Below are 20,736 nucleotides of genomic sequence, written 5' to 3' on the forward strand. Positions count from 1 at the left end.
AGACTTCTCCGATATATCACCAGCATTTCTCCGGCTCGCCAAAATCCATTTCTCCCTAGTTTTAGCGTCTTTGGAACATTTATAAACAATTTGTTTGGGATGGTATGCGATGTGCTATTGCACATCGGAACTCTACACCATTTATAAGTTTTCTGCCTCACTGTCTGCGCAGGATTAATTTTAAGTCTAAAATATACCACTAAGATTATTATCCAATGTATAGACCTCAAATTTAACTATACCAGGCACTAACATAAAGTAGAAATACGCGAAGTGTATCCTGCTTCTCACAGCACACTATGTGTTATTTCGTCTGCTAATTCAGTCAACCTGTACGATGACGTCAGACCAATGAGATCGCGTACTTGCGTCACGTGACAGTTTCTTACATTCATTTAGATTTTTATCATGTTTGGAGTTATTATTTGTACATTCTGATCACATTTTTTGAATTCTGCATGAAATTCTGAATCAGATTAGCATATTTTTAATTAAAACCCCGGATCATGCATGTTCCCTATTGATGTAGTGGCACAGGAGTGAAATGAAACACGACAGAGATCCATCAGAGGCGATTTAACCATCAGAGAAGAGTTATTTTTGGACTGTTCAACACTGTTGCTAAATAGTGTTCAAATCGGATTTCTAATTCTGACTTCAATGCGTGGAAGAGCCATGGGTACTTGCAGGTCAAGAGATATAACTGTGTCGTACATAGTGTAAGTATTGTATGTGGTAAAATTTACATGAATAGGTGTGCCCTCACATTAAGAGATACAATATTAGACATCACTATGATACATACAAAATAATCACATATATTTTGCTTACATATATTTTACTTATAGAATGGGTGAATGAATTTATTATTTATTTACCATATGCCTATCAAATATCTAGAATATACTAATACCCTTCCAACACATAAAATAATCAATGTGACCCATTCCCATCAACTTTGTAATAAAATCTGTACAACTCATCACAAGTCAAAAAGGATATCAATGCCGTGAGACAGCCCATGACAGCACCTATGAGCAGAGACAGGGAGAAGATGCCAATGAAGTCCCCAAGGGCCCTGAAGAAGGCATAAGTCTCAAATTCACCTGAGCCTGACTGGTACCTCTCCGCATAATTCTGAATGGCTCTGGGGAAAAAGTAACAAAATTTATGCATAACTCATAAATATTGTTGCAACAAAATCTAAAATGAAACATTTACTATTCTAAATTTAAGTCGAATCAGGATATGAATAAAACAGCAAATTTATTGATTAAAAAATAATATTTTGGCCTTGATGTTACAAAAATGTTGAAGATTTCAATCAATCAATCAATAAATAAATAAATAAATAAACAATAGTAGTAGTAGTAGTAATAGTATGGCCTCAGAGATTTATCATCAATTATAGATGATTCAATAAAACATTATATGCAACAAATACACCTTAAGTTAATAAAAGTAATTTCCTAAAATAATTACCAAGTTTAAGCTCTACAGACATTTATATACACATACTTATATAAAGAGGACCTTACATTATTGAGGTTGTTAGGGCACATCTAATTTCAGATGGGGTTGAGTGAAAAATGGCACACTGATTCACCCAACTCATTCAGTGATTTTAGTGCCCTCAGTACCCATGAGTATGCCCAAGCCACAGTTCTCACTTTAGGCAGATGAAAAATATATCTTTGCCTAATATTGCAGCAAGGAATATGTAATGGAATCAACTCCAACGATGTTGAGCAATCCACTCTATTCATCAGACACTTATGAAGAAAAAGGGCATCGACACATCTGCAGTGCGAGTGCAATGTCCTCACATTCATACTCTCAAAACAACTCAATCTGACGAAAAGACAGAAACACCCAAACCTTTGTAGCTAATCCATTTCATGAATCTTATTTGGACCATTTCCAAGTTTTCTATTAAATACTGCTGAGGAGGTAGCCATACTTCACAACAGTATTCTAACGATGGCCTGGTAAGAGTGCAAAACAAAGTTTTCAGAGTTCTAGGAGAAATAAATTCAGCACAGTTTATATTTAGGAAGCCAAGTGTCATTTAAACCCTTTCCTAAAAATCTTGTCTTAAATGTTTCTTGAAGGAAGCACCGTAACAGTTTGACAGTGTCGCTTCAAGATCACTTATTTCACTCACATGAGCTATCTGAAAATTGCATAAATGGTAAGGGTAATTTACTAGTTCCAACTGGAAACGTTTTAGCATGAAAAACAGAAGATCTCCATATGAAGTCTGTTTTATCTCTATAAAGATCAGGCAAATGCCATGAGTAACATTAGAATATAATACTGAAAAAGATATTTCATTAAATATAACTGATGTTTCACATAAAACATGTTCTTCTGTCATTTCTTTCACTAGTACCATATTTGCCAATGATATTCTTGAATTCATTATCAGTGATGGTTGTGTCAATTTTTGCATTGAAATCTCCAAGAACCACCATTTTTTCCCTGCTTGGGATGTTGTTCATCACATCTAGTTCACCATAGAATTTCCCTCTATTGCCTTCTTCAGCAAGAAATATTGGTGTTTAAATCTGAACTACATTGAGTCAGCACACTGTGATGTTGAAAGTGAGATGTATGATTCAATCATCAATACTTGTACACCCCAAATAACTAAATTTGATAGGTGATTGGGAACAATGACAACACCACCATTTGTACATAGGTCTTCATACCCAGACCAGAAAAGTACACTGTTACCTCTCGTAGTATTAAAGAATCCATTTCCTTGTCTATGCAACTCCGATAGACCCAATATATCAATGTCATGACTGACCATTTCATTTTCAACAATCTGAAGTTTCCAGACTGTGAAAGCACTTTCATATCCACATGGCTATTTTGCACTGGTATCAAAGAGACTGTTTGTTTTCCATGTCGCAACAAGTCACATTTACCATATGAGGCCTGGGAGTCTACCTTTGAGTACCCAGGCACCAATTTCATCCAGCCTGGATCTGAGATAGCACTAGATATCAGCCAGATTGCTCGATGGTTTACTTCCCATAACAGCTATATCCATAGAACTTTTTCAAATTTTCCCTTCCTAAAATCAGGGTGCAAGGATTTATTTGCATATATATATGTGAGTAGATAAGTAAATAGGTAAAGAAGCAAGCAAGCATGATTTGTAATTAAACACCATATCTAAGGGGTTCTCAATGCACCACCAGTTTCAAAAATCGTTTAATATTTCTAGTAATGGGACTTCTCATTGCATCAATGCAGCTATCTTTAAGAGAACTCAAATAATGTGGCAAACTCCTCTTCCTTTAACAGTGCAGATGTGGGGGGTTTCTCAAATGACCAATGCAATTGGATATGCAATAATTCAGACACTCCACTTACCCACTAAGTACAATTGCCACCGCATCATTAAGAACACTTTCACCAAAGACCAAAGCGTACAAGTTCACATCAACATGAAGATCATGAAAGATGGCAAGAATAGTAAGAGGGTCTGTAGATGATATGAGCGCTCCAAAATACAGTGTGTCCAAGAAGGTAAAGCTACCTTTCAAGTACGGCAGTTGAACAAATCCATACATGAGTGCCCTGCGAAACGATAAAAGAAGAAAAAGAAAAAAAGTTATTACATGTAATCAAAGTTTGCTATAATTCCAGTAGGAGAATAAGATAATATCTCAATCTTACCCAACAACAAATGAAGAAATGGTGGTGCCAACAAGAGCATAGGTCAGGATAGCCCCCAAGTTTCGAAAGAAATATTTCTGAAGAGGAAAACAAACAAGCATTATTAAGTATGTACAGACATGAATACGAATACATAACAGGATAAACACAATGGCAGATCAGTGTGGGAAGAGGAGACAAGGACAAACATGAAAACACAAAATTACAAGGACAATATTCACATCTCCATATAGATAGGCACCCTCCTCATCAATCCCAGTTCTTCAACATCCATTTGTTATATCAGTCTCCAACAAGCTCATTTCTACTTCCCGGCTTCATCAGGAGAGTGGGCTTTAACTCTCATTGAAGGGCCATATGGACAATCTTCTATCTTGATGCAACCAGTTCCTGAGACACAGGAATAAGATAAAGGCAGCAACACCAAGGCCACCGGGCATCGCTTCCCCCCTTTCCCCAGTACCTTTCTGACTCCCCTTCCTGCCACAGTTGTGGTAGCATTGTTAATGTTAGCCTTGATACAGAGTACATTCGTGAAATTTAGCCTATAAGGAGCATTGCGGCCGATTATGTTCATTCCTTCATAAAACAATTAACTGTTGGCAAGTTGTTCTGTGAGAACTGTTTACATGTATTTAAAGTGAAACCAGTGGAAATAAGAGTTTTTATGTTGAAAATGCCCAGTGTAATCAGTCAACCAGGCAAAATGCACCCAACCTTGTAAATTTTACAGTTTCTTTTCTACAAGGAATGATGGCAGCAGCGAAGAAAATATATAACCTCGAGAAACCTGATAATGTTTTAGAAGTTCATCATTTGTTAGAAGATGAAAACTGCGTAGGATTTAGGAGAGCCTGAAGATTTAGAACATGAAAGTGACTGATTTGGAAGACATAGTTGAGGAATGCAAGGAAGATTCTCAATCCAAGCAAGAGGACAATGTGAATGATGAAGTCATTCTATGGCAAGGATAACACCGAGTGGTGTAATATTCCACCTTCAAAGAAACCACACAATACAACACAATCTGTTGACACATTTGCCTGGTGTCAACAGGTGATGCGAAAAACGTGAAGGCACCTCTCGAATGCTGGAATTGCCTTTTGGAGAGTGATATTATAATACTGTGTATTGATTAGGTAGTTTTTTTTTAATTTCAAGTTATATAGTCAATACAGACCAATATGAACATGATTACTTGTAATGATATTTTGGATATCATCAAATATACAAACCAGCACATTACTCACCTAAACAAAGACTTTTCATGAGAGAGGAATGTCCAACTGACTTGTCAAAATCAAAAACAAAACTTTCATTTGTCTACTTTATTTAGTGGAGGTACACAGAGCAAATAGACAAGAGTGTAGAAGAGTTGTGGGGAATAAATGAAGATGGTATAGCGAAATTCTAGATAGTTACGACTGTAAAATGTTTTTAAGTTTTTAGTCCGTTGTTTGCAGTCTCAAAATCGGAAGACAAGAGGTGAAAGAAAAGCTTTTGACAAGTTAGATCCTACCTGAGTAATATTTGATAAATTTCAGAAAAGTTATTCCTTTGGGAATACGTAACTCTTGATGAGAAATTAGGTTATAGAGGGAAATGGTTTTGCCAAAACATCACCTCGAAACTCAACAAGTACGGTATCAAGATTTACATTCTTGTGGACACCAGAATGTGGTATCTTTATAACATGGAGGAGGTATATATAGGAAAACAACCAGATGGACCATTCTGAGTTCCCAATAAACCTGCAGATGTTGTGAAAAGACTACACGAGGGTATATATGGTTCAGGTCGTAACATAACCTGTAATAACTGGATTCACTGATTTTGAACCAACAGAATTTCTGAAGAAGAAAACATTGCCGTTTGTTGGAACAGTTAAGAAAAATAAGAGACAAATACCACCAGAATTTGCCACATCAAAAGGAAGAGAAGAATTATCCAGCCTTTTCAGATTCAACAAAGACATCCTTGGTTTCATATGTCCCAAAGAAAAAGAAAACAGTAATTCTCACATCATCACTGCACAATGATGTGGAAATTTAAGAGAAATTATAGACTAAAAGATTGTCTATACATTTTATAATAATTATAATTGAATTATTCAACCAAAGGTGGAGTAGAGACAGCAGACAAAATGGGTGCAACTTAAAATGTGCCAAAAATATCAAAAGATAGCCAATGGTGATATTTTTTGCCAAAACAGAATATGAGTGGAATCAATGCCCAATTTATTTACATTTATTTCAGCCTAGATGGAGGCAACTGTTCCTCAAACAGCTTTCCTATAAGCTGGTGCTAGAAGAGTTCTACAGAAATAGTTCACACGAATTATAGGTATACCCCTTCAGCTGCTAACGAAACAATTTTGACCTTCAACTTCTGCAAAAACGATCCAGTACCAGCAAACAAGAAGAGAATGTAAAAAATGCACAGTGAAAAGTGGCATAAGGCACCTCTCTAAGCTCAAGTGAAAATGATGCCATAATGCAATTTGCTTAATAAATGCCAACTTGATATGAGACTCTTGCATAACTACAGATTTGTCATCAGACTTAGATAAATTTGTTTTTTTTTTGTTTGTTTTTTTTGCTAGGGGTTTTACGTCGCACCGACACAGATAGGTCTTATGGCGACGATTAAATAAGTTTTGTCAGTAATATTCCAGCTTTATTCTTGATTTTCACAGTCTATGTTTCAATGTTTGCAGTGATATTTCTCTGTTGTGAATGTGTCATGGACATCCTTTCCCTTGATTGTTTAAAACTTCAAGAAGATTTACATCATCTGGAAAAGTATTGCATTCAAAATGGGTTGAAACTTAATCATGAGAAATGTAAAATAATATCGCTTTTTTAAAACGAGAAGAAAATATCATTTCAGTACAAATTTAGTAATAACAACATTCTAACTCCTGTTTCACAAGTTAATGACCTAGGTGTTTTATTCAGTTATAACCTCTTGTTTAATGAACATATTGAAAATATTTGTAAGAAAGCATTTCAAAGATTGGGTTGCGTCACTAAATATTCTAGAGAATTTTCAAACTTAGCTACCTATCGATTGCTATATGTGTCTATGGTATGCCCTATACTAGAATACTGTACACCTGTTTGGAACCCTTCTCATCAGACCTCTATCCATAGATTAGATTCAGTACAACATAAATTTCTTCGTTTATATTCATTTAGAGCAGGATTCTCATATGATAATGCTGATTATACATCCTTACAACAGTCCTTATACATGCATAGCCTGTCACAACGCCGTGAATTATTGGATACACTCTTCATTTTTAAATTGCTTCATTCCTTGAATTGTCCACAACTCCTTGCAAAAATTAACGTACATGTACCAGACAGACGCACAAGGTTCAAGAATACATTGTCTACAAATTGGCATAGAACTAACTACGCATTCAATGGGCCAATTGAACGAATGTCAAGATCTCTAAACAAACTGGATATTGATATATTTAACTGCTCATTGTCAAAATTGAGAAATCACTTACATAATCTCCAAATTTGACTATTACTTTCCTGTGATTACTTGTAATATAACCTGTGCATATATCTGTACATATTTTTCTACTTACACTCCATTGAACTTTCTTTTTAGTGTGTTTTGTTTTGTTTATTCTTCTCTACTGTTATGTAAAATGGTATTACCGTTAATAAAGTATTAATGTATGCTTCTTTTTGGTACCGGTACACAAAATCTTTTTAGTTCTTTGATGTTTCATATTTTAAATTCATTCCTTGTTTAAATTTGTCCATTATAATTTCACATTCAAGTTTCATTGATGTAGTAATTTTCTAAAAATGTAAACAATATTTTGCAAAAATTCAGTGAGGCTGAATGAAGTTTATATTGCAGGCCTAGTCCTAACCGCAATTTCCTTTTAACAATCAAGATATTCATAAAGTAAACACTCTGACAATAGAAAGGCTAGTACATTATTATTCATGGATAGAACACATGAAGAATAATAGTTCTGCTTCTCAAGCACATTGCACCCAATGGTGTTATAAAACTGATGCACCTGATGGAGGATTAAGAAGAAAGCTGGGTAAAGAGAGCATATATTTATATGGAGTGAGTTTAGCAAATGGTGAAGATAACAAAAATGACATTTAAGAATAAAGTAAAATTATTATCATTTTGCCAAGTTTTTTCAAGCTTCATTTTATCAGTTTAACTCAAATGCTTCAAGAATACAATAAATATTCACTGGGCATCCTCAATAGTAAGTTTTGAATAATTTGGTAACTTTCAATTATTTTGTTCTTATGAAACTTCAAATGTTTGCTACGTATTACAGGACAATAGTCAACTAAGACACTTCGAATTACAGTACATACTTAAGATAAAGCCCCAGCATTTGTCTGGTGTGAAAATAGGAAACCACGGAAAAGAATCTCCAGAGCTGCCGACAATGGGATTCGAACCCACTATCTCCCAAATGCAAGCTTACAGCTGAACGCCCTGTTAAATTTATACCAGTACTAATTGAACTTACTTTAAACTGTTGCAGCATCATTGTTTAAGTTTTAATTTGATTTTGCAGCAATTCTTGCTGCGGTTGGCCCTTTTTTTTTTTTGATATGGGCTTTACGTCGCACCGACACAGATAGGTCTTATGGTGACGATGGGATAGGAAAGGCCTAGGAGTTGCAAGGAAGCGGCCGTGACCTTAATTAAGGTACAGCCCCAGCATTTGCCTGGTGTGAAAATGGGAAACCACGGAAAACCATTTTCAGGGCTGCCGATAGTGGGATTCGAACCTACTATCTCCTGGATGCAAGCTCACAGCCGCGTGCCTCTACGCGCACGGCCAACTCTCCCGGTCACGGTTGGCCCTTAACTGGAATATGAAGTACTGGAGGTTTCCATAAATTCTATTTTAATATTTATTTATTGACTATTGTTGACTTCTGATACAACAAAATTTTAAAAATCTGTTCAAGAAGAGACAAGATATGTCAAATCTTTTAAAAACACAGATAAAAGTGGAGGAGGGAAAGGTGCCAAAGCATGAAATAGAAGGGAAAAAGGTGGCTAAATATAGATATCTCACAAAATAGTGCAAAAGGTGCAACAAATAGCCTACATTTTACTCAATTTCATATTCCAAAATGCATATAATGGCCTATTTGTATGAAAATAGCTATATGTAGGAAAGGTACTGAACGTTAAAATCCATTCTCTAACAATAACAGCAGCGACAGCAATAATTATATGGCCTCAGCTACAGGTATACTATCTGTGTATCATGTCAATCCTAATGTTAAAAATTCTAATAATATATATAATTCTAATGTTTTTCTCTGCTAGGAAGCTAAGAAACAAAACTGGACTCTGGAAACTATTGGTGCATTTTATTTTTTTCTTTCTTCAGATGAGCACTAAATGTCCTGAATGGACATATATAAAAATCCAACCACCTCTGTCAGGTTTGGTGTTGCAAGTCCAACACTGCATCACTGATCCACAGAGTAATGTTCAAATAGCCCTGTTTATGAAGGTGATGAATAATGCAAAATATTTCTCTACTGTGATTATTTTGATTCAGTGCACACAATACAAGGCTACCCATGACTTACCCTTTTCAAACTGTATCCAGCATGAAAGATGATTGGTGGAAGTATAATGTTGAAGAAGATTTCCGGATCGAAGGTTGCCTGTAAAACAATCATTATACAACATGAACACACACACAATTCACCACAAAAAGCATCCAGAACATTTTCAAAGTAAAATACAACATAATTTCACAAAGAGATGAGTCACTACATCAGACAATTACCAAATTGGACAAAAAGAAATTATAAAATGGCACAAGAAAGAAAGAAAGAAAGAAAGAAAGAAAGAAAGAAAGAAAGAACAAAAAATAACTTAAAATAAATTGAAAAATAATAGCATTTTGTCTGTATTTTTGTCAGAACTGTTGAAAATGAATACCGGTAGCCTATTTGTGTGTTGATCATGTCCAGAATAAGGGGGAAATGCAATTATTAAATTTCCATCATATATGTCTGTCTATATGTATATGCATCATAAGAAAATGCCGGAAGAGAATTTAATGAAGATCTGAATTTAAGATCAGGGAATACAGCGCTACAATATAATATTTTTATTTGTGCTGGTGAAATAGTACTTTGATGCGCTATCCCTCGTAGATTAGTATGATTGCCTTCCTGAAGAACTTAGTTTTTGTGAGACCTTAAGTGACTGTAGAGGCCAATCCTAAAACTGCAAATTTTTCTGCATTTTTCACACACATTTGTTTAGTTAGGTACTGGCTGTGTAGTTTGGTTTTTCTTCATGAGCTTACATTGTTTTCTTGCATTGCGCTTGTCAATTTCTGTTCTCCGCCTTTCTTGCTCGAAGCACTGAAACATTATGACGCCAGACTGTGCAGTTACGTGCAGTAGCTTCCCAGTTTTTAGTTTTGATTTGACACTTTTTCATGTTGGTTTTTAGCGCATCTTTGTAATGCTTTTGTGGTCTTCCAAGTTTTCTATGACCATCCTTTAGCTGGGAGTACATAATTTGTTTTGGGAGACAGAATTCAGGCATGCGAACGATGTGGCCTGTCCAGCGAAGTTGGTGCTTGATAATCGTGGCCTCAATGCTAGTGGAGTTAGCTTCTTCCAGAACACTGATGTTAGTGCATCGATCTTGCCATTTCACCCTCAAGAACCTTCACAGGCAACGTTTATGGTATTTTTCCAGGCAGGTCTAAAAATTAATTCTCAAATATCACAGTTAATATGGGTCCTGTTAATAAATGTTGCATAATAAAAGTTGTAGAAAATAACATTTCCCATTTTAAATGTAGTACATATAAAGCTAGGTACCCCATAACTACAATCCAATATATCTTGGAATCACTCTGGATCAGTCCTTGGCATTCAAACAATAGTGCATCAAGTTATCAAAGAAACTTGGCTCAAGAGTGAATCTACTCCGCAAGATTGCCGGAAGCAGCTGGGGTGCAGACGCTAATACTCTACGTTCTGCTGCACTCGTTCTTGTGTATTGTGCTGGTGAATATTGTGCCCCTGTATGGGAAAACAGCACTCATACCACTAAGATTGATGCGCAACTCAATGAGACCATGGGAGTTTTCAATGGTACTGTTAGATCTACTCCCACACAGTGGCTACCAGTCCTAGCTAACATCACTCTGCAAGATCTAAGGAGGAAAGCAGCTAAAGTAAGCTTGCTCAAGAAGATCACCTCTCATAAGAACTCTCCGTTGCATGATGAATGAAATGGCGTATGGCTTTTAGTGCCGGGAGTCTCCGAGGACATGTTCAGCTCGCCTGGTGCAGGTCTTTCTATTTGACGCCCTTAGGAGACCTGCGCGTCAAGATGAGGATGAAATTATGATGAAGACGACACATACACCCAGTCCCCGTGCCAGGGAAATTAACCAATGATGGTTAAAATTCTCGACCCTGCCGAGAATCGAACCCAGGACCCCTGTGACCACAGGCCAGTACGCTAACCATTTAGCCATGGAACCAGACTCCGTTGTATGCCCTGCAAGATCCACCAACAAAACATTTGAAATCGCGCAAGCCACCCTGGGTTGATTTAAGGTATCAATTATTTCGACATGACCTCCAAGTGGCAACAAAGTTGGAACGAACATCCACCCAACAATGCTCACCTGGTTGAAGAGCCTATAAAGAAGGTAGAGGAATTCCAACTACCCCACCAAACCTGGTCGAAGCTGAACCACATGAGAACGAGTCAAGGGAGGTGTGGTCAAACCTTAAAGAAATGGGGTTTCCGTTTATCTGCTGCCTGTGACTGGAGTGGAGGGCCAAAACCATACAACACATTGTTCAGGAGTGCCCACTTTGTGCATTTGATGGTGGTCTGAAGACTCTACACTAAGTTATACCATGTGCTCTGGAATGGTGGTCAAATTTGGATATTTCCATTTGATTATTTGTAAACTTTTGTGTACTTGTACAACCATACGATATATAATAACAAATGTAGGATATTTAGCAAAAGAACTTTGAGGGGCGATAATTAACTGTATAATTGTTTTTAAAACCAGTCAGCATCACATACAAAGCATTTTATACAACTGCTATATATCTGTTGCTGAATGACAACCTACTCTCAGGAAGAACACATTGCCAATTTACGATTCCTACAGTTTAAAAAAAAAACTCAGTCCTCCTTTTCCTAGTATGTTTTTCAGAGGCTCATGTGGCATATATAACAACTGATGGCGGAGCTGTTGAGAATCAAATCACCCGTTGGGCTGAGTATGCTATCTCGCTTTTAAAATGTTGATTTCACTTCTTCCACAGATCGCAGATTTGCCTTTATTAGATATTCCAAATCGATTCTAAATCGCTTGTAATGGTTGGTTAGACGAGACTTTTAATTTAAATAATTTCATCGCTGTTTCTAGTGAAACTTCTCAGTTTGACAATGTTATGCATTGCAATTATTGCAGTTGTTACTTTATCGCTGACGTGATCTTTGAATGATTATCCATGTGTATGTAAGGTCACTCTAGGTATTTGAAATGGTTCACTTTTATCATTGGCTGATTTTTATAATATACACTAGTGTCCAAAAGTTAAGCATAAGTTACGAGTAAACAGGGCAACAGGAAATAGACCGCAAATCACACGACATATGCACCTACCAACCTTACGTGTTCGCTCTGTATAGAAAAGGAGTGTTCCCTGCTTTGACCAGCGACATAACCACAAGGTAAACGCAGCCAGTGCCTGTGCCCTATATTCCCTCAGTTGTGTTTGCCCTGTTATAGTGTGTAGAGTGTAGCCTCGTGGTGAATGTGACAACATAATGGCACAACGAGGCCATTTGGACCCCGTTTTGCAGGGTAGAATACTCGGCCGCCTGGAAGCAGGCCAGACACAGACCGAAGTCGCTGTATCCTTCAATCCGCCACAAAGTGTCATTTCCAAGCTTTGGAGACTATTTTGAGACAAAGGAGATGTTAGTTGTATGCCAGTACCAGGTCAACCAAGGGTAATCACCCCACAGCAGGACCGATATCTGGCCTTAACCGCCCCAGTGCACCTGCAAGACAATTGTCGGCAGAGCTTGCAGCCGTCTCAGGGGTTGCCGTTTCCCGGCAAACTGTGTACCGGAGGCTCAGAACAGCAGGGCTGTTTGCCCGATGTCCAGCGGTGTGCATCCCACTTACTCCAGCACAGAGACAGGCCTGTTTACTGTGGAGCCGTCAGCATCGAAACTGGACCATTAATGAATGGAAGTATGTGCTCTTCACAGATGAATCCGCTTCAGTTTGCAGAACGATTCCCGTCACACATTAATCTGGAGAGAACCGGGTAGCCGATACAACCACAGAAACATCGTGGAACGGGATCAGTATGGTGGTGGTGGTGGCGTCGTGTGGGTCGGCATCATGCTGAATGGCCTTACGGACCTGTACATCTTCATGGGCGGTCCAAAGAACACTTAACGCTCGGAGATACAGGGATGAGGTACCGAGATCACATGTTCGACTCTTCAGAGGTGCAGTTGGTCCAGACTTCTTCTTAATGGAAAATAATGCCCGACTGCACCGCATTGCTCTGGTGGATGAATTTCTGGCTGGGGAAGACATTCATCACATGGACTGGCCAGCAAGGTCTGCGGATCTAAATCCTATAGAACATGCCTGGGATGCATTGGAGAGACGAAATGCATCCCATCAGCCTCCACCAAGACATTCACATTGCCCTTTCGGAGGAATGGGATCGACTGCCACAAGAGCTCTTGGACCATCTGATAGAGAGCATGCCACGTCGCTGCGAAGCATGTGTGGCCGTTAGGGGTAACCATACACCCTATTAACAGCATATTTTGTTGTGGAAGACATTACCAAGTTTTGTTAGTTGTTGTCAAAGGTGTACCTTAGCTATCAGAACCTTTCTGACACTGTTTTTTCGGACATGTTGTGTGACATATGGTGTGTGATTTAGCTTCCATTTGTTCAGCAAACCGTCTGGCATTTATATCAGGCGGTATGGCCTCGTTTAGTGATTATGCTTAAATTTTGGACACTAGTGTATTTTGTCATTTGTCTCATTTCTGCCTCTTTTCTGCAAATCATGCAGATCATTTTCAGATTGTCTAGGTGTAGCTCATTTACTTGAGCCCATTGAGAGAGTCAATCAAAAGAAGCCTGTAGTTTCACGTTTGACGTGGAAACCAGCACCATGTCATCCACGCATACATATATATGCCTATATATGATTTAACATCTTCAGTAGTACCGGCACATATCATGTTCTGCTATATTAAAAAGCAGAGGGCTCAGGAAATTACCTTGGAGGACACCCCTGGTTTGTTGTTGTAGTTTTGGCTCTGCTATACAATCGTCTATCTTTATTCTGGTTCGAACCCCACTGTCGGCAGCCCTGAAGATGGTTTTCTGTGGTTTCCTATTTTCACACCAGGCAAATGCTGGGGCTGTACCTTAATTAAGGCCACGGCCGCTTCCTTCCCATCGTTGCCGTAAGACCTATCTGTGTCGGTGCGACTTGCAGCAAATAGCAAAAAAAAGTAATTAAAAAAATAAATAAATAATACTCTCGAAAGCGATTTTCAACCTATTAGGTCGTGTTACGTACATTTAGTACGTGTTGAATAGATGTTAAGTACAGAACAAAAATGGCCAACCAGACACCAGTGGGATCCGAACCCACAACCTCCCGATTTTGCGTCGGTTGTTGTCGGGTGGTTGTGGGTTCGGATCCCACTCGTGCCTGGTTGGTCATTTTTGTTCTGTACTTAACATCTATTCAACACGTACTAAATGTACGTAACACAACCTAATAGGTTGAAAGTCGCTTTTGATTACAATGCGGTCGTGAAAATTCAACATTCATTAAATAATACTCTGTTTCTCGATTCAAAAGATGTTCATAATAGCCTCATCCCTATCATTTCTTCAATTTTCCTTGTCAGTATTGATCTGTACATTAAGTCAAAGGCCTGTAAGTCTAGGACCATTTGTTTCTCTTTTCTCCTTATACATCATCTTGACAAAAGCATTCCTCCACCAAGCTCAATAGCTGCAGTCGCTTAAGTGAGGCCAGTATCCAGTAATCGGGAGATAGTGGGTTCGAGCCCCACTGTCAGCAGCCCTGAAGATGGTTTTCTCTGGTTTCCCATTTTCACACCAGGTAAATGGCGGGGCTGTACCTTAATTACGGCCACAACCGCTTTCATCCACGTCCTAGGCCTTTTCTCTCCCGTCGTCGCCATAAGACCTATCTGTGTCGGTGCGATGTAAAGCAAAAAAAAAAGCATTCCTTCACTTTTCTGGTATGGCTCCACGTAATCCCCCCCTCCCCCGCACCATGTAATTCTCGCACCCTTAATTTTGGAATGGAAACTGGGCGGGGGAATGGGGAATTAGCATAATTTTCTCACCATGATTATGTAATACTTCTCTGTAATAACAATGTTATTGGCTTTACATCTGACTAACTACTTCTACAGTTTTGGAGATGCCGAGGTGCTGGAATTTAGTCCCCCAGGAGGTCAACATCTGACAGGGACGATGGTTTGGTCATCCAGGTCTTGAGTGAACGCCAAACTACCGCCGTCCAACTCAGAAATCGACTTGAGAAAGTAAGAAACGTTACCGTGACTGCGAGTATTGTTAGATGAAGACTCCGGATAGCTAATTTGACCTCAAGAAGACCTCTAACTGGTCCACAGCTTACTCCCAGAACAGGACAGCTTGATAACAATTTGCACATCAACATCGGAATTGGACTGTGGAACACTGGTCAATGGTAGTCCTCACAGATGATGTGCTTCTTGTCACCTAATGGTAAAGAAAGTGGAGAAGGTGTGGAGTGCGATATTCACCTTGTAACATCTCCAAGAGGTCACCCACCATTTTGGTATGGCTCAATCATGGCATGGGCCGGTTCAGCTTTGAGGTAATACTAATATACCTGGTCCGATATTGGACATCATTCGGGACAAATATTTCAGGCTCCCTATGGGAATCAACAAGTATATTATCTGATGACCAGGAAGGCATCAATTTTCGAAAAGGACACAAAGTCTCTCATAGTACACTGGCACTGCCGGTGGCTCCAAGTAGCCTACGCAGTGGCCACCATGGTATGCACTAACCAGGCGTCTTAGTAGGTGTGCTATTTACCAAATTATGAGCCCAACTTAGCACAGTGGGGCGAAACGCTGGTAACCAGCAATGAGTTAGCTGGAAAATTTATAATGTCCACTAACAGACCAACTATATTGGTATTATAAATTTACTCGTTCAGGATAAAATTTTTAGGTCCCCTATGCGAATCAACATCATTATCAACAGCTTTGAGGCCCGGACAGAAATTGTTTTCAATGATGCAGGTGCTCTGAATGCACACAGTTACATCGTAGAGGTGTTAGCAGGGCATGTAATCCCCTACGCTACCTTAGTTGGTGAAAATTTTATCCTGATGCATGATAATGCACGCCCACATGCCACTCACTGCCTGATGGAATATCTACGTGACGACAGGATACAAACCCTCGACTGACCAGCTCACAGTCCAACCTCAATCCCACAGAATACCTGTGAGATATGCTTAGCCGAAATGTGGCGTCACAACTCTGACACCCTTAACAAAAGACGGGTAATACTACTGGAAGAGTCATGGTGGTGGTGATTTTTGTTTTAAGAGAAAGTACAGTGAGGTAATCATCCTCTCTGAACAAATCCGTGGAAAAGAAATTTAAAATAAAAACAAAATTATTTACTCAACAAAGGAATTTGGAAACACAGTACAAAATAAAACGAAAAAATAATCTAATTAGGCCGAAAAATTACTAACGAATCAAAAGGGAATGTGCGTTTCCTGAGTAACAGTATACTTGTAATTTATATACCCTTGATTAATCTACTCTTGCACATAAAGCGGATGGCGAGATCAGCAGTAGTCGCGTAATTGGCTAGTATGCATTTGAGGGTTTCCTGCAGGCCAAAGCTCTGTCTTAGGCCACAGAGATCAGCGCACTCTGTGAGGATGTGGGCCACGGTGAAGTCGGCACCACAAGAACACACTGGGGGGGTCTTCCCTCTTTAGTAGATAAGAGTGGGTAGATCGTAAATGACCTATCCTCAGCCTATACAATACTATAGCGTCTCTCCGTGAAGGCTGGAAAGAGGACTGCCACACGGTAGTTGTCTTCTTAATTGATCTCAGCTTGTTAGGAGTTTGGATAGTTAGCCACTCCGATTCCCAGTACGCCAAGATGGCTCGATGCAGCTGAGAACAAATATCTTTAGCAGGTAAACTGACAGGTCTTGGAGGTAAAAGTGCTTCCTTTGCAACTTCATCCGCAAGTTTGTTTCCCACAATCCCAGCATGGCTTGGAAACCATGCAAAAGTTATTCTGGTGCCAGCATTACTTAACCTGGCTAGAAGGTCATGAATCTGCTGCACCAGTGGGTGTTGCGAGAAACAGGCTTCAATAGACTGCAGAGAGCTTAACGAGACGGTGCACATAAGAAAGTGGCTTCTTTCATCACCCAGTAAAAACTGCAGAGCCTCTAAGATGGTGTAAAGCTCCGCAGTATACATGCTACATACACTAGGAAGCGAGATCTTCGTGCTCATATCATCAGTGACGAAAGAGCAACCAACATTATCTCCGATTTTAGAACCATCCGTGAAGATATGTTTTGCAGCCGGGTATTCGTGAACGAAGTCTTGGAAATACCTCTGATAAACGGAGGAATCCGTGTTCACCTTGGGTCCATGGAGTAGATCTAGACGTACTGTATAGCCGGTTGCAGAACTAACCACGAAGGTACCTCGCTGAAAGTTTGTTCAAGACAATTACTGACATCGATATTCAAATCACGACACAAACTATCAATTCGAAACCCAACCGGCTGTGTGGCATTCGGCCGGTTTTGGTACCTCTGGTGGTATTGTGTACTAAAGATGTATCGACAGCCTGGACGTAGTGGCATTTCACGAATTTTGGCTGCGTACGTGAGCAGTAACTGCTGCCTCCTTATCCGTAAAGGTGAAACTCCCACTTCAGCGAGTAGGCTGGGAATGGGGTAGTAGGGAAAGCGCCCGTTGCCAGCCTAACTCCACTATGGTGAATACTGTCTAAAAGGCTCAGCATAGATTTTGATGCTGAGCCATAAGCCACACTTCGATAGTCAATTCGGAAGAGGACCGTTGCCGGGTAAAAGCTTAGCAGCACCGCACGGTCAGCCCCCCACGAAGTGCCACTGAGAAACTTAAACCTGTTAAGTCTCTTCATGCAGGCAACCTTTAACAGACGGATGTGGGTCTGCCACATTAGTCTCTTATCAAAATGGAGACCCAGTAATCTGCAGGTGTCTTGAAGACACTGTTTTGCAAGCGGAGCTCCGGTTCAGGATGTACAAGCCGACAGAAGTGTACAACTGAGGTTTTCGCCGCTGAAAATCGAAAACCATGTTACAAGGCCCATCTGTCGACTCCGTTAATAACTTGCTGTAGCTATCTCTCAGAAAACGCCACCCTTCTGGAGCTGTAATGTAGAGCTAAGTCGTCTACATACAGCGATGGAACGACTGCGGGCCCAGCAGCGGCAACTATGCCGTTGATGGTGATTGCGAACAGTGCGACACTCAATACAGATCCCTGAGGTACTCCATTTTCCTAAACATAATATTGAGAAAATGCATTCCCTACTCAGACTCAAAAGAGCCGGAGGGACATGAAGTTCTCAGTAAACGTTGGCAAATTTCCCTGAAATCCCCACTGGTGTAGAGTGAATTCCATATCGCCAGGTAGTATCATAAGATTTCTCCAGGTCACAAAAACACGGCAACTAGGTGTTCCTTCCGGAGAAAGGCCTCCTGAATGGCGCTCTCCAGTCTGACAAGATGATCAATGGCAGACCAATGACAGCGAAACCCACACTGGTAGTTAGACAAGAGACCTTCCTTTTCCATGGCCCACACAAGACCATCCTTTCAAATAGATTACAAAGGCCACTGGTGATGGTGATTATTGTTTTAAGAGGAAGTACAACTAGGCAACCATCCTCTATATAACACTAATCAGAGGGAAAAAATGGAAGGGATCCGACACCTCGAAAAATGAGGATATCGGTCAAAGAAAGTCAAGGGCCACGAAGGGCGTGAAAATGAAAGACTCCCTAGCCCTCGCAAACCTAATAGCGTTGGGGTCGGAAAAGAACAAGAGTTGACCAAGAGAGGTCGGATAGGATAGATGAAAGTGAGGAGCCAGGCACAAGTAAGTGGAAGCAATGCCAGAACTCAGCTGAGGGCCCTGTGGTCGCCAACCCACGCTCCAAAGTTCAGAGCCCCTGAGGCCCATTTTAGTCGCCTCTTATGACAGGCAGGTGATACCGTGGGTGTTATTCTACCGCCCCCACCCACAGGGGGATTACAAAGGCCATTTGTAAGGCATATTGGCCTATAACTATTCAGGAGTTTTGGATCTTTACCTGGATTGAGAACTGGTATCACAATTCCCTCACGCCATTGAGATGGAAACACTCCCTCACTCCATATTCTGCTAAATAGGGTGAGGATATCCTTGAGACATCTGTCACTCAAATGCTTAAGCATTTGATTAGGATTTTGTCCGGTCCAGGAGCCATGTCTCTGCATTGCACGAGTGCACTCCGCGACTCCCACCTTGTGAAAGGCACGTTTTAGAAATGTGAAGCACTAGAGGTGGAAGAGAGATGGTGTGCCTCTGCTTCGCATTTAATTGGTAAAAATGCAGGGCCATATCTCCCAGAGCTGGACGTATTAGCAAAATGTGACGCGATGTGGTCTGCAATGACTGAAGGAATCTTAACAATATCTCCATTAATGGAGATACCGGGGACTGAGAGCACACTCTGTACTCCGACAATAAGGCGGAGTTTTGTCCACACTTGTGATGGAGTATGTGCCATCATGGAAGACACATACTTTTCCCACGTAGCTTTCTTACTTTCTCAAATCAAAAAACAGGCTTTCATGCGTAGAAGCTTAAATGTGGTATGATTGGCCATCGTAGGATCCCGACGATAGTGCTTAAAAGCCCATCTGCAATCATGTATGGCTGCTTCAATTTCGTCCGTCCACCATGGGACCTGCTTCCGGCGACGAATACGAGATGAGGATGGAATTGTTTCCTCTGCAGTAGTCAAAATTCCAGTAGTAATGGAAGAAATGTGGTCAGCAACAGACTCCAGCATATCTTCGGCCATCACTGCACATTTCAAAAATTCTGGCCAATTCGCCTGCCGAAGAACCCAGCGCTTGGGTGCTTCGGCTGGAAGAGTGGACACTCATCCCCCAGGAAACAATCCAGGACTTTCACTGGTATGTTTATAAGTTTGCTCAGTGTAATGCAATATTAATTTAAAAGTAATGACGTTTTCATAAATTGCAGCATCTAAGAATTTTATGGATAAACTTAAAAGAAAAACTTCAATAATCAGTATGCAGAGCACTGGTTAACTTCATTTTATAACAAGATGTAGGAATGAAGAAAAAAGCACATGGCTTAAGATAAATACAGCTATAGTTCTTAAATTTAAGTGACCTATTTTTTTGTCTGCCAGTGTATTTTATCTGGTCAACACACTTTCCTGTTCTACATGGCTTTTATTGGATTTTCCAGCTCCATTCATGAGAAAAGCCCTAGATCTTTGATACTGCTCACTATTTGTCCCTCATCAAGGTTTGGTCTTGTGTCCTTGTGTTGTAGTGTAGAACTTGGCAAAGAGGATTAGGATTTCCCAAACCTGCATGGGTATTTCTCGTACAAACTAAGACTGTGTTGTTTCGACTGAAGAGCTGCAGAACAATCCTGTTCAGCTTCTTCCATTTGTCATTTTTTCTTCGAAACTGCAAAGTCCTTGTTCAAATGGGACAAAGTTCCATTTCCCCAGTGTGAATGTAGTGCTCCTTCCCTGTCTATATAACGCATAACATTCAAGTTCAAACTGGGGGCCTACGAAGGTAATCCATTGGACTTGGTT

At 39.9% G+C, this 20,736-nt stretch overlaps 1 protein-coding gene across 2 annotated transcripts in view; it reads right to left on the bottom strand.

The window, feature by feature from the left end:
• Window positions 1-20,736, bottom strand: part of Nhe3 (Na[+]/H[+] hydrogen exchanger 3) — a 254,903-nt gene that overhangs the window by 194,952 nt on the left and 39,215 nt on the right. For both annotated transcript variants that reach the window (XM_067153087.2, XM_067153086.2), the window contains exons 3-6: window positions 9,300-9,377; window positions 3,691-3,767; window positions 3,385-3,591; window positions 1,003-1,147 (exon numbers count right to left, since the gene is read on the bottom strand). In XM_067153087.2, the coding sequence (XP_067009188.1) occupies window positions 1,003-1,147; window positions 3,385-3,591; window positions 3,691-3,767; window positions 9,300-9,377 (507 nt within the window). The remainder of the gene's footprint in view (window positions 1-1,002; window positions 1,148-3,384; window positions 3,592-3,690; window positions 3,768-9,299; window positions 9,378-20,736) is intronic.

The sequence above is a fragment of the Anabrus simplex genome, chromosome 8, assembly GCF_040414725.1.
Source record: "Anabrus simplex isolate iqAnaSimp1 chromosome 8, ASM4041472v1, whole genome shotgun sequence".
NCBI classification, from domain to species: Eukaryota; Metazoa; Arthropoda; class Insecta; order Orthoptera; family Tettigoniidae; genus Anabrus; species Anabrus simplex.